Below are 23869 nucleotides of genomic sequence, written 5' to 3' on the forward strand. Positions count from 1 at the left end.
AACAACAATATATGTAGCACTTCAACAACATATAACAAATACATATAGTCCATACTAGTGATAGAGTGCATACAAGTGCATAGAAAGTCCATACAAGTCCATTACAACGACGACAAGTGCATAGTCGAACAAGTGCACACAATCCATTACAACGACAAGTGCATATCGAACAACGACAAGGAAAAGCACCACGACAAGTTCATAGAATCCATGCCATCAACCTTGTCCTCCTCCATTGCTTCCCACGGCATCATCGTCATTGCCTTGTCGTTCTCCTACAAGATGAAAAGGAAAGCATGACATGAGAATTGAACATGGTGACATTCATTTAACATTTGCATGTTGACATGGAACTGAACAAGCATGGCTTAATGGCTACACTTTAACAAGTACTAGCATTTGCATATTGACATGAAATTGAACATGGTGGCATGGAATGGCTAAATTTACAAGTGTCATGGCATTCTACAACCTAGTAGCGCATTGGGCACAAGTGTAAGAGGACTCACCGGGGATCAGGTTTCGGATGATGTTCGTGGTGTTGATGGTGAAAGGTGTCACCGGGCTATGAGTGGACGGTGCCTGGATGAGCGGCATGTTTGGCATCATCTGTGAATGCCCCATCTGTTGATGGTGATATGATTAGTCAATAAGACAAAAGAAAATAAGATGGAGATATGTAGTTAACAACTTACCCACGGCAAGGAGAAAGGAGGAAGAGGAAGACCACTCCCCGGTAGAGAAGATAGATTGGCTTGGCTCATCATCCAGCTCATCTGCTGCATTATCTGTGCCTACTGCTGCTGGTAGTCCCTAACCTGCTGCTCCATATGCGCTTGCCGCTCCTGGGCCTCCTGTTCCCTTGCTGCCATCTCCGCCTACGTCGTGTTGCCGCGATGTCATTAACATTTCAATAGAAAGCATGTAAAGAAACGTAGAGGATCGAGGAAGAACACACCCATAACCGCTCGACAGCTAGATTGGATTACGGCTTAAATTCCGGCCTGGTTGAAAAAGGTGCGTGGCCGAAACGGAAACGACCCTTAATTTAATTCCCTTGTGGCGTGGTTGAAAAAGGTGCGTCGCGCGCGCGTGGCCGAAACGGAAACGCCCCTTAATTCCCTTGGCTTGGCTTGCGGGTCGTTGAAATCGACGAGTCGTGGGTGTGGTTGCAGATGAAGAAGTCCAAGCAACGCGGGGAGGCCGACGAGCATATCGAGTTTGGAGCCTCGCCTTGGCGTGCGGGAGGCGCGTACGTACCTTCCAGTTCCAGCGTGTGAGACTGGGAGGGCCGCTGGTTCATTTCTGCCGTTTCGGGACGTGGGCCTCCACTTGGTGCGCCCGCCCGTACTTTTGGCCCTTCGATCTACGTAATAAAAACGCTGAAAACTGAAAAGTCCCACCAGCCCAACAAAAAGGGTTTGGGTCCAATAAGGGCAAATTTTGCTTGTGCTAGAAACTTGGACCTCAAGTTGCCGACAGCCCGGCACCGGCATGAGCAGACCCGTGCCCGCCAAGGCAGTGAACCAGGCGTGTATAAATTGGCCACCGGCAGCGCGCCCTCCTCACAGAAACACCAGAGCAAGCCAAGCAAACCAGCAAAGATGCGTCGCGAGGGGCGGCAGCGAGGGTGGGTGCGCGTGTACGACCGCGAGCTGGTCGACCCGGAGGGCAAGCGCCGCGCGGTGCACGCCGTGGAGGGCCAGGTCGTGGCCAACGGCGGCTTCATCAGGGCGCCGCGGAAGCCCACCAACCAGTCCAAGCCCGGCGGACGACGCGCTCTCGGCAGGAAACCCGCCGTGGAACAGGACGAGCAAGTTCTTCCTCCGGCGCCGGCCGCGTATTACGGATACTACTCGGCGGCGGAATGGCCGTCGTACGGCGCCGTCTTGCGTGAGGAAGCGCAAGCTCGGCCGGCGGCGGCTGCCCGTTGTTCGGGGGGAAGGGCAGCGTCGTGCAAGGGGAGCCGGCACAAGTCCAGGCACCAGATGAAGGAGATGTGTTACTTCTACGGAGACGAGCTCGATTAATTACGGCTTCGACTCATGAGCGCTCGCAACGACGGAGCTCCATTTAGTGGCTGTGACATGCATGAAGCGAAGCTGTATAGAGGATCTAATAATGGCTGCTTGTCTTTGTTGCTTTTCTTATGAAATTTTGTGAATGTTGATCTAATAAAAACTTCCGTCCGTGTTGGTGCTATTGTACTCAAATTCTCCTGACTTCTCAAGTGTAATTTGATCTCAAATTAGAAGCTAAAATATCAGTTGTGACATCTTGAAGTTTTTTTTAGATGGGTATGGTTTTTCTAATCAGGATACACCTACACCCTAACTTCTCTTTAGATCTTTCTGGAATTTTTTTTTTTTGCACATTGTAGTACTAGTAGATACATATGAATCTAGATAAAATTGAGTCCATTAATATAGACCGGAGGAAGTAGAAAAGTTATATTGATCTGTAATGTTTTCTAAATTTTAATGACTTCTATATACACATATACTCCCTCACGCCGTCTCACAACATAATGCACAATTTTTCGCACGGTCTTTGATGCACAACTTTGTCCACTCACTACGGAAAACAGCTCGTTGTCGTGCGGCAAAGTCTTCGTTGTGCGACGCCGCACGGCAAACATCGGACGGCAAAGACTTCGACGGCAACGAGATCTTTGCATTGCGGCTCGTATATGTTGCACGGCAAAGGCTTTGCTGTGCGGCTAGCTCTCTGCCGTGCGCCCGAATCATTGCCGAGCAAGCACGCTTTGCCGTGCGGTCTGTTTACTTTGTCGTGCGCCGCGGTATTGCCGTGCGCATCGCCTCTGCCGTGCAGCGCCTTTGCCGTGCGTTGAGAGCTTTGCCGTGCGCCTGTGGCATTGCCGTGCGCCGCGCGTCTGTCGTGGCCATCTCTTTGCCATGCGCCCTAGCCCCAATCCGCACGGCAAAGACCTTGCAGCACGCCCCCAACAACTCCCAGGAACACAGTTGTGCGCCACGTGGCACCTTTGCCGTGTGTGCACACGACATAGTGACTAAATGTCCTTTGTCGTGTGCATACACATGGTAAAGTCCCTTGTAATTTCCAGTTTTTTGCTGTTTTTCCTTATTCCCTGCACATAATTCAATATATATGACATATATCATCAACAACAATATATGTAGCACTTCAACAACATATAACAAATACATATAGTCCATACTAGTGATAGAGTGCATACAAGTGCATAGAAAGTCCATACAAGTCCATTACAACGACGACAAGTGCATAGTCGAACAAGTGCACACAATCCATTACAACGACAAGTGCATATCGAACAACGACAAGGAAAAGCACCACGACAAGTTCATAGAATCCATGCCATCAACCTTGTCCTCCTCCATTGCTTCCCACGGCATCATCGTCATTGCCTTGTCGTTCTCCTACAAGATGAAAAGGAAAGCATGACATGAGAATTGAACATGGTGACATTCATTTAACATTTGCATGTTGACATGGAACTGAACAAGCATGGCTTAATGGCTACACTTTAACAAGTACTAGCATTTGCATATTGACATGAAATTGAACATGGTGGCATGGAATGGCTAAATTTACAAGTGTCATGGCATTCTACAACCTAGTAGCGCATTGGGCACAAGTGTAAGAGGACTCACCGGGGATCGGGTTTCGGATGATGTTCGTGGTGTTGATGGTGAAAGGTGTCACCGGGCTATGAGTGGACGGTGCCTGGATGAGCGGCATGTTTGGCATCATCTGTGAATGCCCCATCTGTTGATGGTGATATGATTAGTCAATAAGACAAAAGAAAATAAGATGGAGATATGTAGTTAACAACTTACCCACGGCAAGGAGAAAGGAGGAAGAGGAAGACCACTCCCCGGTAGAGAAGATAGATTGGCTTGGCTCATCATCCAGCTCATCCGCTGCATTATCTCGTGCCTACTGCTGCTGGTAGTCCCTAACCTCGCTGCTCCATATGCGCTTGCCGCTCCTGGGCCTCCTCGTTCCCTTGCTGCCATCTCCGCCTACGTCGTGTTGCCGCGATGTCATTAACATTTCAATAGAAAGCATGTAAAGAAACGTAGAGGATCGAGGAAGAACACACCCATAACCGCTCGACGACTAGATTGGATTACGGCTTAAATTCCGGCCTGGTTGAAAAAGGTGCGTGGCCGAAACGGAAACGACCCTTAATTTAATTCCCTTGTGGCGTGGTTGAAAAAGGTGCGTCGCGCGCGTGGCCGAAACGGAAACGCCCCTTAATTCCCTTGGCTTGGCTTGCGGGTCGTTGAAATCGACGAGTCGTGGGTGTGGTTGCAGATGAAGAAGTCCAAGCAACGCGGGGAGGCCGACGAGCATATCGAGTTTGGAGCCTCGCCTTGGCGTGCGGGAGGCGCGTACGTACCTTCCAGTTCCAGCGTGTGAGACTGGGAGGGCCGCTGGTTCATTTCTGCCGTTTCGGGACGTGGGCCTCCACTTGGTGCGCCCGCCCGTACTTTTGGCCCTTCGATCTACGTAATAAAAACGCTGAAAACTGAAAAGTCCCACCAGCCCAACAAAAAGGGTTTGGGTCCAATAAGGGCAAATTTTGCTTGTGCTAGAAACTTGGACCTCAAGTTGCCGACAGCCCGGCACCGGCATGAGCAGACCCGTGCCCGCCAAGGCAGTGAACCAGGCGTGTATAAATTGGCCACCAGCAGCGCGCCCTCCTCACAGAAACACCAGAGCAAGCCAAGCAAACCAGCAAAGATGCGTCGCGAGGGGCGGCAGCGAGGGTGGGTGCGCGTGTACGACCGCGAGCTGGTCGACCCGGAGGGCAAGCGCCGCGCGGTGCACGCCGTGGAGGGCCAGGTCGTGGCCAACGGCGGCTTCATCAGGGCGCCGCGGAAGCCCACCAACCAGTCCAAGCCCGGCGGACGACGCGCTCTCGGCAGGAAACCCGCCGTGGAACAGGACGAGCAAGTTCTTCCTCCGGCGCCGGCCGCGTATTACGGATACTACTCGGCGGCGGAATGGCCGTCGTACGGCGCCGTCTTGCGTGAGGAAGCGCAAGCTCGGCCGGCGGCGGCTGCCCGTTGTTCGGGGGGAAGGGCAGCGTCGTGCAAGGGGAGCCGGCACAAGTCCAGGCACCAGATGAAGGAGATGTGTTACTTCTACGGAGACGAGCTCGATTAATTACGGCTTCGACTCATGAGCGCTCGCAACGACGGAGCTCCATTTAGTGGCTGTGACATGCATGAAGCGAAGCTGTATAGAGGATCTAATAATGGCTGCTTGTCTTTGTTGCTTTTCTTATGAAATTTTGTGAATGTTGATCTAATAAAAACTTCCGTCCGTGTTGGTGCTATTGTACTCAAATTCTCCTGACTTCTCAAGTGTAATTTGATCTCAAATTAGAAGCTAAAATATCAGTTGTGACATCTTGAAGTTTTTTTTTAGATGGGTATGGTTTTTCTAATCAGGATACACCTACACCCTAACTTCTCTTTAGATCTTTCTGGAATTTTTTTTTTTTGCACATTGTAGTACTAGTAGATACATATGAATCTAGATAAAATTGAGTCCATTAATATAGACCGGAGGAAGTAGAAAAGTTATATTGATCTGTAATGTTTTCTAAATTTTAATGACTTCTATATACACATATACTTCCTCACGCCGTCTCACAACATAATGCACAATTTTTCGCACGGTCTTTGATGCACAACTTTGTCCACTCACTACGGAAAACAGCTCGTTGTCGTGCGGCAAAGTCTTCGTTGTGCGACGCCGCACGGCAAACATCGGACGGCAAAGACTTCGACGGCAACGAGATCTTTGCATTGCGGCTCGTATATGTTGCACGGCAAAGGCTTTGCTGTGCGGCTAGCTCTCTGCCGTGCGCCCGAATCATTGCCGAGCAAGCACGCTTTGCCGTGCGGTCTGTTTACTTTGTCGTGCGCCGCGGTATTGCCGTGCGCATCGCCTCTGCCGTGCAGCGCCTTTGCCGTGCGTTGAGAGCTTTGCCGTGCGCCTGTGGCATTGCCGTGCGCCGCGCGTCTGTCGTGGCCATCTCTTTGCCATGCGCCCTAGCCCCAATCCGCACGGCAAAGACCTTGCAGCACGCCCCCAACAACTCCCAGGAACACGGTTGTGCGCCACGTGGCACCTTTGCCGTGTGTGCACACGACATAGTGACTAAATGTCCTTTGTCGTGTGCATACACATGGTAAAGTCCCTTGTAATTTCCAGTTTTTTGCTGTTTTTCCTTATTCCCTGCACATAATTCAATATATATGACATATATCATCAACAACAATATATGTAGCACTTCAACAACATATAACAAATACATATAGTCCATACTAGTGATAGAGTGCATACAAGTGCATAGAAAGTCCATACAAGTCCATTACAACGACGACAAGTGCATAGTCGAACAAGTGCACACAATCCATTACAACGACAAGTGCATATCGAACAACGACAAGGAAAAGCACCACGACAAGTTCATAGAATCCATGCCATCAACCTTGTCCTCCTCCATTGCTTCCCACGGCATCATCGTCATTGCCTTGTCGTTCTCCTACAAGATGAAAAGGAAAGCATGACATGAGAATTGAACATGGTGACATTCATTTAACATTTGCATGTTGACATGGAACTGAACAAGCATGGCTTAATGGCTACACTTTAACAAGTACTAGCATTTGCATATTGACATGAAATTGAACATGGTGGCATGGAATGGCTAAATTTACAAGTGTCATGGCATTCTACAACCTAGTAGCGCATTGGGCACAAGTGTAAGAGGACTCACCGGGGATCAGGTTTCGGATGATGTTCGTGGTGTTGATGGTGAAAGGTGTCACCGGGCTATGAGTGGACGGTGCCTGGATGAGCGGCATGTTTGGCATCATCTCGTGAATGCCCCATCTGTTGATGGTGATATGATTAGTCAATAAGACAAAAGAAAATAAGATGGAGATATGTAGTTAACAACTTACCCACGGCAAGGAGAAAGGAGGAAGAGGAAGACCACTCCCCGGTAGAGAAGATAGATTGGCTTGGCTCATCATCCAGCTCATCTGCTGCATTATCCGTGCCTACTGCTGCTCGGTAGTCCCTAACCTCGCTGCTCCATATGCGCTTGCCGCTCCCGGGCCTCCTGTTCCCTTGCTGCCATCTCCGCCTACGTCGTGTTGCCGCGATGTCATTAACATTTCAATAGAAAGCATGTAAAGAAACGTAGAGGATCGAGGAAGAACACACCCATAACCGCTCGACAGCTAGATTGGATTACGGCTTAAATTCCGGCCTGGTTGAAAAAGGTGCGTGGCCGAAACGGAAACGACCCTTAATTTAATTCCCTTGTGGCGTGGTTGAAAAAGGTGCGTCGCGCGCGTGGCCGAAACGGAAACGCCCCTTAATTCCCTTGGCTTGGCTTGCGGGTCGTTGAAATCGACGAGTCGTGGGTGTGGTTGCAGATGAAGAAGTCCAAGCAACGCGGGAGGCCGACGAGCATATCGAGTTTGGAGCCTCGCCTTGGCGTGCGTGAGGCGCGTACGTACCTTCCGGTTCCGGCGTGTGAGACTGGGAGGGCCGCTGGTTCATTTCTGCCGTTTCGGGACGTGGGCCTCCACTTGGTGCGCCCGCCCGTACTTTTGGCCCTTCGATCTACGTAATAAAACGCCGAAAGCCGAAAAGTCCCACCAGCCCAACAAAAGGGTTTGGGTCCAATAAGGGCAAATTTTGCTTGTGCTAGAAACTTGGACCTCAAGTTGCCGACAGCCCGGCACCGGCATGAGCAGACCCGTGCCCGCCAAGGCAGTGAACCAGGCGTGTATAAATTGGCCACCGGCAGCGCGCCCTCCTCACAGAAACACCAGAGCAAGCCAAGCAAACCAGCAAAGATGCGTCGCGAGGGGCGGCAGCGAGGGTGGGTGCGCGTGTACGACCGCGAGCTGGTCGACCCGGAGGGCAAGCGCCGCGCGGGGCATGCCGTGGAGGAGGGCCAGGTGGTGGCCAACGGCGGCTTCATCAGGGCGCCGCGGAAGCCCACCAACCAGTCCAAGCCCGGCGGCCGACGCGCTCTCGGAGTGCTCGGCAGGAAACCCGCCGTGGAAGAGGACGAGCAAGCTCTTCCGCCGGCGTCGGCCGCGTATTACGGATACTACTCGGCGGCGGAATGGCAGTCGTACGGCGCCGTCTTGCGAGAGGAAGCGCAAGCTCGTCCGGCGGCGGCTGCCCGTTGTTCGGGGGCAAGGGCAGCGTCGTGCAAGGGGAGCCGGCACAGGTCCAGGCACCAGATGAAGGAGATGTGTTACTTCTACCGAGACGAGCTCGATTAATTACGGCTTCGACTCATGAGCGCACGGAACGACGGAGCTCTATCAATGTGGCTGTAACATGAAGCGAAGCTGTATAGAGGATCTAATAATGGCTGTGTATCTTTGTTGCTTTTCTTATGAAATTTTGTGAATGTTGATCTAATAAAAACTTCCGTACCTGTTGAAGCTATTGTACATTTGTACTCAAACTCTCCTGACTTCTCAAGTGTAATTTGATCTCAAACTAGAAGCTAAAATATCATTTGTGGCATCTTGAAGCTTTTTTTTTATGGGTGTGGTTTTTCTAATCAGGCTACACCTACACCTCACTTCTTTTTAGACATTTTTGGTGTACCACAACTTTAATTTTTTTGCGCATTGTAGCAGAAAAGTTATATTGATCTGTAATGTTTGCTGAAATTTGATGACTTCTATATCACATATACTCTCGCGCGCCGTCTCAAAATATAAGGCACGGTTTTTTCCGTACGGTCTTTGATGCACAACTTTGACCACTAGTATCTATCAAATTATATGAATTCGGAATGTATAAATGGTAAGGTCGCATCTATCTTGTAAATCTCTTTCATTTAATATGTGTTTATACAAATTTTATAGACATATTATAAATACAAACCATAGTCAAAGTTCTAAGACGTTGACCACCAAAGTTTAAGAGCGGCTTATATTTTAGGACGAGGTGAGTATTTCCTACTACTTGTTGTTTTTGTGTAGCCCACGTACTGTAAGCTTTCCCTCTTAATATTGTTTGTGACATTGTTTGTGACATTGTATAATTTAACGATCAGCGCCGCATCTACAGGCTCGTGTGCGGCGGCTCCTATAAGGAAAAAAATGCATCGCTTCTCTTTATGACGGATCACATCTAATCCTCGTTCTCCCACCCAACCTTATCTTGAGTCCTCTCGGAGACCACACATCATCAAGCGAAGCAGACCAGCGCCAAGAGGGAAAAGTGGAGGAGGAGGCCGCCGAACAGCCGGCGCCGAGCACGGAGCACGTAGCCGCGCGGGAGGCCGCCGTTGCCACACGGCCGCCACCGGCGTGAAGCTCGAAGCAGCGCTGGAGGTCGTCGCCGCCGACGAGGCACGACCGCCGCCGCCGAGCATGAAGCAGGGCTTGAAGTCGTCGTCGCCGTCGCCACACAGCCGCCGCCTCGCGCTGAGAACGGAGCAGCGGGGAGGTTGTCGCCGCCGCCGAGCACGGCTGCTACCGGCGCGAAGCTCGAAGCAGCGCTGGAGGTCGCCGTGACGTCACCGCCGCTGCCGAGCACGAAGCAGCGCTTGAAGCCATCGTCGCCGCCAAGTACGAAGCTGCGGTGGAGGCGGCCGGCCGCTGGCAAGCACATAGAGCCACAGCCCCAGTAGTTCTTTACCGGTCCTCTTCTTGATTTTTTTTGGCTGAGATACTCCTTAATTTTTGCATGTAAACCTGAGTGACAATTTGTTTGTGGACGATGTTTTTCTCGTAGATTTTGAAGTCTAGAACCTGGCAGTTAGGATTAATTAAAATTGCAATTAGCCTTAATGAATCTGGCAGTTTTCTTTGACATCTAGTACAGTGCCTAATTAGCATGCAAATTAGTAGTACGAACAGTCAAAACCTGGTGACTGAGAGTAATTAACCTGGTAGTCATTTGCAACTAATTTGGTAGCCGTCTGTATAGAATCAAGTACTCCGTAGTTTTTTGTAATTAACCTGATAGTCATTTGTAAATAATTTAATAGTTGCTTGAAAATAATCTTGTATACATTTGTAGAGTATATAATCTAGTAGTTCTTTGCAATTAACCTGGTAGTCTACTGTTAAATAACTTGTGTTAGAGAATCTCATAGTTCTTTCGAAAAATCTCGTATTCATTTTCCTCAGAACCTCGCGTGGTTGCTTCGAATTGTAGTTGTTCCTAAGTATGTTTTTTTGTCTATAGCCACAACAATGTTTAAACTTTTGGATTCTGCTAATCATTGTGTTTTCTGCTGAGAAGTCACCGTATTTGCATGTGAGCCAAAAGGAGTCAGTGAAAAGTTATTGTGTTCACATGTGAGTTTAAAGGAGCTAGCGCACCTTTTTTCTGACACCAGGAGCATGCAGCTGTCAGCCGCCGCACGGAAACGCAGATGTGCGACGCCGATGTGTAGTACAGTCCAACAAAAATTGTACTACACTCATCTTTTTATTAGATTTTTTGTGGTGATTTAGTATGAGAAAAAAACATAAGGTAGTGCCGTAGCGGGAGTGTACGGTGTCATGGGGTCAGTCACAACTTTCTCCCTTTCTAAAAATCTTAACCTTTTATTTTCTTTTTTCTTTGCGAATACTCTCTCTATTTCATAATTTTGTCATGATTTTAGTTCAAACTTAAAGTAAATAAAGATAAAAATTATGGAATGGAGGTTTTACTTACATAGTGCTCAATTGATGCACCGATTGTTATCTATCACCCTGGAAATCAGATGTTCCTGACTTTTTGAGTGCAAAATCGTCTAAATTGTGACGTGCTCCATAAAGATTTTTTTATAATACATGGTTGCGTTTCACATACACGACAGTCGAGTGAGCTTACAAAAATTGAAAATGGTTCAGCAAAATGAGAGTATACATAAAAAGCTAAGAAAATGTAATATAGTCTATTAAAGTTACCACTAACATATTTTGGGATATAAAATACGTAAGAATCATCAAAAAACAATTTAGTAAATTACTAAATATTAATTTTTTTGGAGCAACTGCGATGAGTACTACCTTTTTCATTTTGCGGTGAAGAAAAGAAACATATACAATGAAAGACATGTTTATATTAAAGGGAAACATGTTGAATCCACCAAGAAAAGCAAAACAAAACAAAAAAGTCCAGCCCGGCTCCGTCGGGATAAATAGGTGGCAAAAGCATGCTCTCTTTGGAGAATTCGGAGAATGTCATCCTAGGCGATCAATTAATAAACATTATCTTAATAATTGTTTCATTCCTTAAAAATATTATAAGTATATTAGCTTTTCTTCAATAATTTCTAACACCATTAATAACTCGGTTAGTTCTAGGTCGACACTAGGACCATGAAATTTGTGTCTTAATTCTTGCATATAAAAAATGCACAAAAGGTGTGCAACGGCATATCTTTTTATTTAAATATGAATTTAATGGTATACATTTTATAGAGGTATAATTTATATTTCTTTAATTAAATTAATGGTTAAACTTTATCTTAAACTGCGTGCATGCATGTTAAACCGATAAGCAAAGAAGCAAAAGATTTGCCGGTTGATCGGACCAGGTAAAAAGAAGAGCTCAGACCGAAGAACGAACTGGAGCAGTTTTCAGTTTACTGAACAAGTCGCTCTCTTGGTTGACTCACAAGTCAAGTCTCGAGTCAGAACTCAGAACTAACAAATCCCGCCGAGGGCAGAGCCGCGCGCGAAGGGAGGGCGAACCCAGCGGCATCGATGCGGAAGGCGGCGGCGTTAGCGGCGGCGGCGGTGGTCGCAGCCGCAGCAACCATCGCTGTGCGGCAGAGGCTGCGGGAGGCAAAGCGGTGGGCGCGCGCGGCCGCCGTGTTGCGGGACCTACAGGAGCGGTGCGCGGCGCCGGCGGCGAGGCTGCAGCAGGTGTCGGCCGCGATGGAGGTGGAGATGCGCGCGGGGCTCGCCTCCGAGGACGGGAGCAAGCTCAAGATGCTCGTCACCTACGTTGACTCCCTCCCCTCCGGGTAAAACCCCCACTCTTCAGTTAAGGCTGATAGCGACTAGCGAGCATCCATTATCCGAAATAATGAGAAACTGTACCATTGCTTATGCCCCAAAGGGGGTTTGCTTATGCTTGTAATAAATACACAAAATGGTGACAGGATAACTATACTTACGAAGAAATTTGTACAATTGCAGCACAAGCATTCACCAATATTGTACGCGCATATATTCCAGATAGTGTGCATATGTTTTTTAAGTTATTGCTACGTTGTGTCTCTGTGACAGTCTTATATTTCAGCTGTTGTATCGAGTGGCATTTTCATTACAATACATCTGGTCTCACATAGGCACTTCTTGAAGGGATGAGAAAGGGCTGTTTTATGCACTTGACCTCGGAGGGACAAACTTTCGTGTTTTACGAGTTCAATTAGGGGGCAAGGAACGACGAATTATCAAGCAAGAGTCTATAGGGGTATCCATTCCACAGCATTTAATGTCCAGGAGTTCGCACGTAATGATCATGCCCACTTGTCATAATGTTCATCTCATTGGTTTGATATTTTATTTTTTTGCTAATTTTGCATATGTGGGGTAATTTTTCAGGAACTATTTGATTTTATCGCAGATGCTTTAGCAAAGTTTGTTGCCACCGAGGGTGAAGACTGTCATGTTCCGGAGGGCACCGAGAGAGAACTCGGTTTTACATTCTCCTTTCCAGTGAAGCAAACATCAATTTCATCTGGCACTCTTATCAAGTGGACAAAGAGTTTTTCAATTGATGAAATGGTCAGCACATTACCCTTTGCTTTATGGAAACCAAATTAAAGATGCTTACACCATAATGTGACTTTGTAAGGTATACAAAGCAATGTACAGTACCACTCTGCATCAAAATTTTCAAATGGGACAAAACCTGGATTCCTTAGAGTTTCAGTTTGGTGATATGCTTATATGATTGCCATTGTGTAAATAGCTATGAATTCCTCGAAACAGGCTTTCGCCCCGCTTTATAAATAACTATGAATAACATACCTGCATGTTTGCTTTGAAGTCAGGTTGGCAAAGATATCGTGTTTAAACTAAATGAGGCTATAAAACGTCAAGGACTTGTTATGAAAGTCTTAACATTGGTCAGTTTCTTCTTATATCTGTATTATGCTTACTAGGGGTAATACTGTTGGAAAATAATCTTGTGGTTAAATGTTGTGTCTATATGTCAATAGAGACTGAAATATAGGATACTACCTTTTTAGGTGAATGATACGGTCGGGACACTGGCTGCTGGGAGATATGTGGATGATGATACTATGGTTGCTATTGTACTAGGAACTGGTACTAATGCAGCATACATAGAGCATGCACATGCAATTCCTAAATGGCATGCCCCAATGCTTAAGTCTGGAGATATGGTGGGTGCATCAGTCTTTACTTGTGTACCCATGAATGCACGCCGCACTGCTGAAAAAATCATACAAACTACTGTGCTTCTATTACTTACAGTTTCACAAGAAAAAGATAATAAGTGAAGAAAGTCTTCTTACGATCCAACCAATTGATATGATGATTTAAATTTGTTTACTTTGTAACAGGTAATAAACATGGAGTGGGGAAACTTTAAGTCTGCTCATCTTCCACTCAGTGAATATGATCAAGCTTTGGATGCAGAAAGTCTGAATCCTGGAGAACAGGTAGTGCGGTGTTGCCCTTGATATACTACAGTAGTGGTACATCCCTGTTTTGTGGTTTATGAGTCTGGATAAATATTCCTTCCAGATTTACGAGAAGTTGACTTCTGGTATGTATATGGGGGAAATTGTCCGAAGAATCTTGTTACGGATGGCCCAGGAAGCTGCTCTTTTTGGTGGCAATATACCTCCAAAACTTGAGATCCCATACATTTTAAAGTATGTTGGCCTAATCGTCATTCACTTTATTATGCAAAACAAATTCTTCTCATCAATTGCTTACAATTATGCTTTGTTAAATCAGTTGCTAACCCTGGTTATCTATTAGAACTGTAAACAAGCTCCCAGTTGGGTTGCTGAGTTAAAGAAAACTTAATCTAGAAAACCGTGTGATCTTATGTTTCTTGTGTCATGGATGATATACTTCCAGTAAAATTACAGCAAATGCATATTTACTTGTGGAAGTGGTTACATTAAAAGATATCTGGCACAAAATATTGTGCTAGCCAATCTCTACTATAGTATATCTTCAACTTTGATTCAGCCTGCAGTGGGAACTTTGGAGTGAAGTATTCTTTATTATGAAACTTGTAGCTTAATGGAAATTAATCAAACGGTAAACATTGTTTTCCAGGCATTCTTTGACTAATATTTCCTCTCGCCTTGCATTTACACATGAGGTGGCATCTATTCATACTAAACTTAACTGCTTAGTATTCCTACTGCTGTCCCTAAAAAGCTTGAGTTATATTCCAGGACATTTCACATGCTGATAATGCATCATGATACATCACCCGATCTCAAAACAGTTGGACTCAAACTAAATGAAATCTTGGAGGTATTTTTCATCTTTTGCCGTCAAGAATGAAAATTTAATAATACTTCCATTTTTCAACTCCTTCCACCAATAACTCCTTTCTGGACATATATGGTTTTCAGATCGAAAGTAGCTCAAGAAAAACAAGAAAACTGGTTGTGGATGTTTGTGAGGTTGTTGCCAGGCGTGGCGCACGACTTGCTGCTGCCGGAATACACGGCATCCTCAAAAAGCTTGGCCGGGTTACCGACAGGCCCGACAAGCGAAGGACAGTGATTGCTGTGGACGGCGGAGTCTACAAGTACTATACTTTCTTTGGGCGGTGCATGGAGAGCACTCTGAGGGAAATGCTTGGGGAGGAGGTGGCATCCTCGGTTGTAATTAAGCCCGTTGATGACGGCTCAGGCATTGGGGCAGCTCTGTTGGCAGCATCCTATTCTCAGCACCTCCAGCCCATGAATGACTAATCTGATAGTCCCTTTGATTCAGAAGCCACATCAGCATCTTCTTAATCCAAAATGGCATGCACTTTGGTGCATGTTCAAGAAGAAAAAGAAGCCATAGGAGCAGTTCACCGTTGCCAAACTCCCCTGTATTTTTTTCAACTGACAAATTTTAATCATCAACTACGCGATGTGATGTTCATTATTTATAAAAGAACTTTTCAAGTGTTACACTCTCCGTCTCGTGATATAAGATTTTATTGCAACCTGCTAAACCATTTATTAGTTGTAATAAAATCTTATATTATGGGATGGAGGGTAGTATCTTCAAGCCTTGCCAAAGTGGCCTGTGTTTTTTGCAACCATGGAGCAGAAGCTGCGTCACAAGGCAGATGGTAGGAGGATTGATACTTTGGCAGATGTAGAAGAATCAGTGAGTGGCTTTGGTAGAAGCTGGCTCTTGTTTGGTTTGATGTTTTTGCCTGTAGGGTTATAACCTTTTGGTGTGAATGGAGCTGTCGATGTGATAACTTCATGGTCATATTATTCCCCTTGTCTCAACTGCTCTTTTTTTTTGTATAAAGTATTTACTTTTCTAGCTTGTACAAACAAAGAATGTCTGCCGACCTTGGGGCCGTGGTTATTCCAATATCATCCTGTAGGTGTCTCCGAATGTATTACCCCTGAAGAATGGAATAAAGGCGCTGGTAGGCCGCAAAGAAGAGAGAAAGCACCGCCTAGTTGCCATGGATTTATTCCGTTTGAGCACACCTCTTAGAGTCTTAGGTTCGTTCTTTCTCCTGTCTGTCTGATATATATGTATCTGAAAGCCACAGCAGTACAGCACCCTCACAGCCTGCCTGTATTCGCAGTTTCAGCTCACCACAACCTATCTTCTGAATCACCTCTGTGCACTCATGGGTTGCTGCGGTACCATGTCCTCGTCGTCGAAGCCGAAGGGCATCAGGGAGGAGACGCTGCTCCGCGTCCCAGGCGCGTCGGTGCACCTCATGACCGCCGGCTCCGAGGGGCCCCTCGAGCTCGGCCGTGGCGAACTCTCCATCGTGAGGATCGTCAAGGACGACACGGCCGTGGTGGCCACCGTGGTGCGCGTCGGCCGCGACCTTGGCTGGCCGCTGGCGAGAGACGAGCCGGTGATCAAGCTCGACCGGCTGCACTACCTCTTCACGCTTCCTGACATGGACGGCGCGCTCCTCAACTACGGCGTCTCCTTCGACGCTAAGGCTGCTGACGCCACCCTGCTGGCGTCCCTGGACGCGCTCCTCAAGTCCACCTCCTGCTTCTCCACACCTTCAGCACCGTCGAGGAGCTCGTCAAAGCAGCCGCCGTCATCGCCAGACAGGTACTGGAACGACTTTGCACCAAAGATAGAGAGCTACAACGGGGTGCTCGCCAAGGCGATCGGCGCGGGCACCGGCCACCTCGTCAAGGGCATCTTCATGTGCAGCGACGTCTATGCCAACCAGGTACATACTTATATATATATACTCTGGTTCGTCTCTGTCGCTCATGTTTGTTATAGAGTACCACCAAAAAGTCCGCTGCTCTGAGTCCACTTCCTTCAGGTTCAACGGGGAGCCAATCTGATTAGCCCTCAAGCTGCCGGCAGCGCGAGCAAACGATTCGACGGCTCCGGTGGAGCTGACCAGAACAACAAGGCAGCTGTGAAGCGTGGAGCTGTCAGTAAGAGCCTCAAGAGGTAACTCAGCTACTCGCTCCTTTTCAATATTAGTTGTCGCAAATTCGGATGAAATGAAGGGAGTATCTCTTAGTTTCCTGCTTGTGTGGATTATTCTACTGGCGGGTGTGGTGATGGCTGGCTGTGACACTATGGTCTTGGTTACTCAGGGTCAGGGAACTATCAGAGATGTCCGAGAAGATGAGCAAGTCGATGCTCGACACGGTCCTCTCGGTGACGGGGTCCATGGCCGCGCCGCTGCTCCGTTCCAACCAAGGGAAAGCCTTCCAGTCCTCCGTCCCAGGAGAGGTCATCCTGGCCACTCTTGACGCCATCAGTGAGTGCCTGCAAACACTCGTTGGAGTCCTTGCCGTGATGTGCAAATCTTTTAAATGGTTGCTTTTCTATGACTGACAGATAAAGTCATGGACACGGTAGAGGCTGCCGAGAGGAACACAATTGCTGCAACATCCAACGTCGTTTCTGGTGCAGTGTCCAAGAAGTAAGAACATAATTATCATCTAAGGCCATCTGAAACCAATGAGCATCCTCTGTTTGCCTATCAGATCAGCATTTGGAACGCAGCAATTGATTATCTTGTTCTGTAGGTTTGGGGATAGTGCGGGGGAGGCGACCGGGGACGCGTTCGCGACGGTCGGACACACAGTGGGGACTGCGTGGAACCTCTTCAAGATACGGAAGGCCGTCACCCCGTCGTCCTCCGTTCCGGGGAACATGGTCAAGAACGCCGTCAGGAACAGAAAGTGAGGCGGTTGTTTGCCCCCGCAGCAGAGCGACCATGCCAGTCTACCAACAGGCAGTAAATGCTGGTTGTGCTGCGAGGATCATGTGCTAATACTTGAGTATAAATTGTATAATAATGTTTCTGTTTCGACAACTTCAGATCCACTGAGATATTATGGTTACAAACTATCACAGCAATCCAAAGAAAAGGAACCAAATGCACACTACTTATCGTTGTGAGAAGTATAAACCAGTTGCTCATCAGTCAACACAAACAGGAATGCTGCGATGGCATGCCCTGGGTACCCAGGGCTTAAAGCATGCCGGTACAGAAATGGAATGGATAAATGACACATAAAACAACAGCATAGCACACATTAATTTGGAAGAGAAAATAGGTAGCTTGTAAGTTATTGCTTCCATGAACACTTCAGCTTTAGCTATATAGAGCTAAGCATAAATGTAAATGTCACAGGGTGATATGCCAAACTTGGTTCACATCTAGGAATGACAAAACCTTACTTCAGCGCAGAGGGTATAAACTAATAGGGACATTATTAAGAAGCCAGCACCAGACCATGTTTACTTCTTTTTCCCGGCAGCATCAGCTTTGGTCTGCACAAGCAAAAAAATATCAACATAAACAACCATATTAGTGAGTACTAGAAAGTGCCAACACTGCATACAGAGATTGCCGTGTTCCAGTATCATCATAAGAGCTCACCTTCTTGACACCACGGATCTTCTTAGATCTGTTCTTACGCTCCTTAATTTGCTTGCGAGACTTTCCAGCCTTGGTAGCAAGACCATTCTGGCAACAGGAACAGAGGAAATTAATTGCAGGAACATACATGACCACAAGGCTGAGCTTAAAATAAATAGCATCATGCACTAAAAATTCAGAAATCAGACACAGCAACTACAACAGCTATTTAATTACTCTTCATAACAAGTACACATCCAGTTCACATCAATCAAAACTTGCATACCCAAATCTTGTCATGGCACAATCCTGTATTTACTCTTTAACACCCATATATCAGCAAGGGAATACCAGACCTTCAGGTTTCTTGGATGCACAAAAAGGAGAGGAACATAACTAAAAAGCGTCGCACAGGCCCTAAACAAATTATTTCACTAATGTTTCTCCGGACTTACACCACATAGCTCATAGTTCCGCCGGTGCTCATAGATACTTATTGTATTGTAATTCATGCAAACATTTACTAAAGTGAATGGAATATTATTATTATATATTTTTCGTGAGACAGTACCAGGGAAGGCAAAATATGGAAGGCACAAATGTTCCACTGCAAAAAGGCATCAACAAAATCATGTACATGTATCTTACAACCTTAATTTCTTCTAAATGTAATTAATCACAGGAAAAGCAACATAAATGTAAAACACGTCGGCAGATACTATATTTCTGCAAACAGGTCAGCTCGCATTACAGCAAGTCAGGAACAGAATTTACAATAAGACAACAGCATTCAAAAGAAAACCTATTACTGCATCCACAAACTTCTCATCCAGGATACTCACGGAAAACAAGCAGCACAAGACAGTATAACTAACATAAAACATCTAAGTAGGGAACACCAAAATAACTAGCACCTTTTACTTTTAGTACATACAATCAGTTCCGATTTAAGATCGGCATGCGCTCCTACACATTAAGATAGTGGTACTAATCAAGCAAGGTACTGAACTATAGGCAAGCCCTTGATCACATAAGTAAATCACAGTGCAAGTGGCAACAACATACCCTGATCAGGCGATATTTGGGTTCAAACTTCTTGGCAGCGTCGACGCTATCGTAGATGAGCCCGAATCCGGTGGATTTTCCACCTCCGAAGTGTGTGCGGAACTTGAACACGACGATGCAGTTGGGTTCCTTCACGTCGTACATCTTGGCCAGTTTGTCCTTCAGCTCCGTCTGCACATATATACAAGACCAGACTGTGAGTGAGATCACTAGATCGTTACTTGAACCGTGTATGATCGGGATCTAGATCGATCTCACCTTGGGGACGTTGGCCCTGCCGGGGTGGATCACCTCAAGCACCTGAAAGGTACGGTGGAAGACGGGGAAGAGTTAATGATCAGAATTCAGGGGGATGTGATAAAGCAGGTTAGCTCCGATGAGGCCAGGGTTCGTACGAATTGCTTGCGGGAGAGGAGGCGGTTGGTCATGAACTTGCGGGTGCGGAGGGTGATCGCCGGGAGAACCTTCGGCTTCGAGTCCGCCATGGTTGGAGCTGGCCGCGTCACCGACGTCGGAGATGGGGAGGACGAGAAAGTGTGGTACACAAAAGTTGTTGAGGTTCTTTCGGGCCGCTGGAAAACCCTATGGTGGAGGTGACTGTGGGTAGAAACTTATATTCGGTCTCGTGGGCTTCTTTTTGGATAAGATGCGCTCGACGCGAACATTTCGGATGGAAAGCATGTATTATTCCCGGCACAAACGCTGGTGGTTAGACCCCTCCATTTCTATTCCCTTTGACCATTTCTACACATTTCGTTCTATACAATACCCATCTTTCTATTTTGAAATTGAAGGGTCGTTCTATATACACTGGCACCACTGTTTATAAACCCGTACCACACCATCCTAACTTTTTTCACTGCTCATTTGTCCATCAACAACAGATTTATTTTGGTCCTTTAAACAACGACCAAAATTAAAGTGTTGTCGATGGGCGATTTGTCTTAATTAACCATGATAGGAGTACTATTTATCTTTCGGTTGAGAACTTTTTGCTCTCGGTTAACCATGGTTAATTAATGCATGGTGTATTCTTTTCCCCAGAAAGTGAATTGTGCAATTTAAGATATTGAATTTGCAGTGTTGATATATGGATCGGTGATGAACTTTTATTTTATGTTGTTGATGCAATTTGCTTGCGGTTCTATGCTCAAAATTAGATTTTAATTCTAAATATTATGGATTTGTCTTTCTACTTATGTTAATTTGGATGATGATGAAATATTCTAATTATCATGTTTACAAAATTATTGTTAATTCGGTTCATATGTGCATTGTGTAGGAGAGACAAGCAAATAATCAAATCCTGGCAAGCTAGTTTTAGCAATCGGTTATAGAAAGGATTGCAAATCAAACATGAGATTGGATTGCTATACATTTTTTTCCAATGCTATAACCAGTTTACCAATCTAAAATATAGTAAGTCTCTTGGAGATATTCTGAGTGTATAATCGTAGCGGCCTTAATGCATGTGTGATGCATGCCACCCGTCGTTCGCCAATGGTAACTGTTACTGGTGGCATGCCCTAATTGAAATATTGGTGGCATGCCCGTGGCACACTACCACTACAATATATGTTGGTGAAGGTGAGAACCTCGAGCGGCAACCATGCGGTCGACCGGCGATGAAGTTGAGGACGAGTAGCGGTGACGATGAGATGCGGGTGGCGGCATATGCGACGATATTGAGGGGTGGTGTGGATGTAAAGGGTGTGATAACCCACAAGTATAGGGGATCGCAACAGTCTTCGAGGGAAGTAAAACTCAAATTTATTGATTCGACACAAGGGGAGGTAAAGAATACTTATAAGCCTTAACAACTGAGTTGTCAATTCAGCTGCACCTAGAAAAGCACTAGTAACAGGGGTGATGTGAAAGCAGCAGTAATATGAGAGCAATAGTAACAGTAACACAGCAGCAGTAGCAGTAACACAGAGGCAATGGCACCAGAAAATAGTTGATGCTACTTCCAATGACATATAGAACGAGTATATGATGATGAGAGATGGACCGGGGTTCCCAACTATCTACACTAGTGGTAACTCTCCAATAACAAGTGTTGGGTGAACAAATTACAGTTGGGCAATTGATAGGATTGAAATAGCATTAAGACAGAACATCAAGATTATTAATCATGTAGGCATGTTTTCCATATATAGTAATACGTGCTCGCAATGAGAAACTTGCATAACATCTTTTGTCCTACCAGCCGGTGGCAGCCGGGCCTCAAGGGAATCTACTGGCAATTAAGGTACTCCTTTTAATAGAGCACCGGAGCAAAGCATTAACACTTGGTGAAAACATGTGATCCTCATACCTAAGCCTTCCCCTCCGGTTGTCCCAATTTCTGTCACTTTGGGGCCTCGGGTTCCGGACATAGACATGTGCAAACAACTTGTAGATACAATCTAAGCAATAATTATAGAGCTTAAATCTAAGATCATGCCACTCGTGCACTAGTGACAAGCATTAAACACAACAATATTGTAGAAACAATAACTTCACAAACTTTATATATAGACTAATCATAATGTAACAATCCATCGGATCCCAACAAACACAACACCGATTACATCAGATGAATCTCAATCATGTAAGGCAGCTCATGAGATCATTGTATTGAAGTACATGGGAGAGAGAGTACCAACTAGCTACAGCTAGAACCCGTAGTCCATGGGGGAACTACTCACGGAGCATGATGAAGGCGGTGGCGTTGATGGAGATGGCTTCCGGGGGCACTTCCCCGTCCCGGCGGCGTGCCGAAACAGAGATTCTGTCCCCCGAATTGGAGTATCGCGATGGCGGCGGCGCCCCTGGAGTCTTTCTGGAGTTTCGTCAATTCGTCTCGAGGTTTTAGGTCGCGAGGGATCTTATAGGCGAAGAGGCGGCGCAAGGGGGTGCCTGGGGGGCCCACACCATAGGCTAGCGCGCCCCCCTTCCAGGTCGCGCCGCCTTATGGTCTGGGGGCCCCAGGCCTCCACTCCGACTCTCCTTCGGTGTCCTGGTCCGTCTCGGTGAATTATGATGTTTGGTCTTCGTTTCGTCGAATTCCGAGAATATCGCCCGAACAGCCTTTCTGGAACCAAAAACAGCAGAAAACAGGAACTGACACTTCGGCATCTTGTTAATAGGTTAGTTCCGGAAAATGCATAAAATCATTATAAAGTGTGAGCAAAACATGTAGGTATTGTCATAAAACTAGCATGGAACATCAGAAATTATAGATACGTTGGAGACGTATCAAGCATCCCCAAGCTTAGTTCCTACTCGCCCTCGAGTAGGTAAAACGATAAAAATAATAATTTCTGTAGTGACATGCTACTTACATAACCTTGATCATACTATTGTAAAGCATATGAGATGAATGAAGTGACTCAAGGCAACGATCTATAGTTGCTAACCAAATAGATAACATATAACAAAACTTTTCATCAATAGTACTTTCAAGACAAGCATCAAAAGTCTTGCATAGGAGTTAACCCATAAAGCAATAGATTCAAAGTAAAGGCATTGAAGCAACACAAAGGAAGATTAAGTCTCAGCAGGTGCTTTCAACTTTCAACATGGATATCTCATGGATAATTGTCAACACAAAGTAATATGATGAGTGCAAATAAGCAAGTATGTAAGAATCAATGCACAGTTGACACAAGTGTTTGCTTCTAAGATGGAAGGTAGTAGGTAAACTGACTCAACATAAAGTAAAAGAAAGGCCCTTCGCAGAGGGAAGCAGGGATTAAATCATGTGCTAGAGCTTTTCAAGTTTTGAAATCATATAGAGAGCATAAAAGTAAAGTTTTGAGAGGTGTTTGTTGTTGTCAACGAATGGTAGTGGGCACTCTAACGCCCTCATCAAACAGACTTTCAAAGAGCGGCTCCCATGAAGGACGTTATCTCTACCAGCAAGGTAGATCATTGTTGACGCGTAAAGCACACGCCCGTTGGGAACCCCAAGAGGAAGGTGTGATGCGTACAGCAGCAAGTTTTCCCTCAGTAAGAAACCAAGGTTTATCGAACCAGTAGGAGTCAAGGAGCACGTGAAGGTTGTTGGTGGCGGAGTGTAGTGCGGCGCAACACCAGGGATTCCGACGCCAACGTGGAACCTGCACAACACAATCCAAATACTTTGCCCCAACTTAACAGTGAGGTTGTCAATCTCACCGGCTTGCTGTAAACAAAGGATTAAATGTATGGTGTGGAAAATGATGTTTGTTTGCAAAGAACAGTAAAGAACAATGTTTGTAGTAGATTGTATTCAAATGTAAAAGAATGGACCGGGGTCCACAGTTCACTAGTGGTGTCTCTCCAATAAGAAATAGCATGTTGGGTGAACAAATTACAGTTGGGCAATTGACAAATAAAGAGGGCATAACAATGCACATACATATCATGATGAGTAGTGTGAGATATAATTGGGCATTACGATAAAGTACATAGACCGCTATCCAGCATGCATATATGCCTAAAAAGTCCACCTTCAGGTTAGTATCCGCACCCCTTCCAGTATTAAGTTGCAAACAACAGACAATTGCATTAAGTATGGTGCGTAATGTAATCAACACAAATATTCTTAGACAAAGCATTGATGTTCTATCCCTAGTGGCAACAGCACATCCACGACCTTAGAACTTTCTGTCACTGTCCCAGATTTAATGGAGGCATGAACCCACTATCGAGCATAAATACTCTCTTTTGGAGT

At 46.1% G+C, this 23869-nt stretch overlaps 3 protein-coding genes across 3 annotated transcripts; 2 read left to right on the forward strand and 1 right to left on the reverse strand.

Annotated features, from left to right (window-relative positions):
- The first annotated feature begins 11725 nt into the window (after positions 1–11725).
- Positions 11726–15150, forward strand: LOC124659293 (hexokinase-9-like). The gene is made up of 9 exons (XM_047197213.1): positions 11726–12034; positions 12375–12525; positions 12618–12800; positions 13070–13144; positions 13268–13423; positions 13604–13702; positions 13788–13918; positions 14456–14537; positions 14639–15150. Exons 1-9 carry the CDS (start codon positions 11772–11774, stop codon positions 14981–14983), a joined length of 1485 nt encoding a protein of 494 aa, XP_047053169.1. The 5' UTR covers positions 11726–11771; the 3' UTR covers positions 14984–15150.
- Positions 15151–15745: 595 nt separating this feature from the next.
- On the forward strand, positions 15746–17645 carry LOC124659294 (senescence/dehydration-associated protein At4g35985, chloroplastic-like). The gene is made up of 5 exons (XM_047197214.1): positions 15746–16446; positions 16546–16679; positions 16829–16995; positions 17076–17160; positions 17267–17645. Exons 1-5 carry the CDS (start codon positions 15877–15879, stop codon positions 17424–17426), a joined length of 1116 nt encoding a protein of 371 aa, XP_047053170.1. The 5' UTR covers positions 15746–15876; the 3' UTR covers positions 17427–17645.
- A 112-nt stretch (positions 17646–17757) lies between these two features.
- On the reverse strand, positions 17758–19760 carry LOC124659295 (40S ribosomal protein S24-1-like). The gene is made up of 5 exons (XM_047197215.1): positions 19566–19760; positions 19429–19470; positions 19171–19341; positions 18127–18213; positions 17758–18017 (listed from the first exon to the last, which is right to left on the reverse strand). Exons 1-5 carry the CDS (start codon positions 19653–19655, stop codon positions 17985–17987), a joined length of 423 nt encoding a protein of 140 aa, XP_047053171.1. The 5' UTR covers positions 19656–19760; the 3' UTR covers positions 17758–17984.
- Between the last annotated feature and the right edge of the window lie 4109 nt (positions 19761–23869).

The sequence above is a fragment of the Lolium rigidum genome, chromosome 6 (genome assembly GCF_022539505.1).
Source record: "Lolium rigidum isolate FL_2022 chromosome 6, APGP_CSIRO_Lrig_0.1, whole genome shotgun sequence".
Classification (NCBI taxonomy): domain Eukaryota; kingdom Viridiplantae; phylum Streptophyta; class Magnoliopsida; order Poales; family Poaceae; genus Lolium; species Lolium rigidum.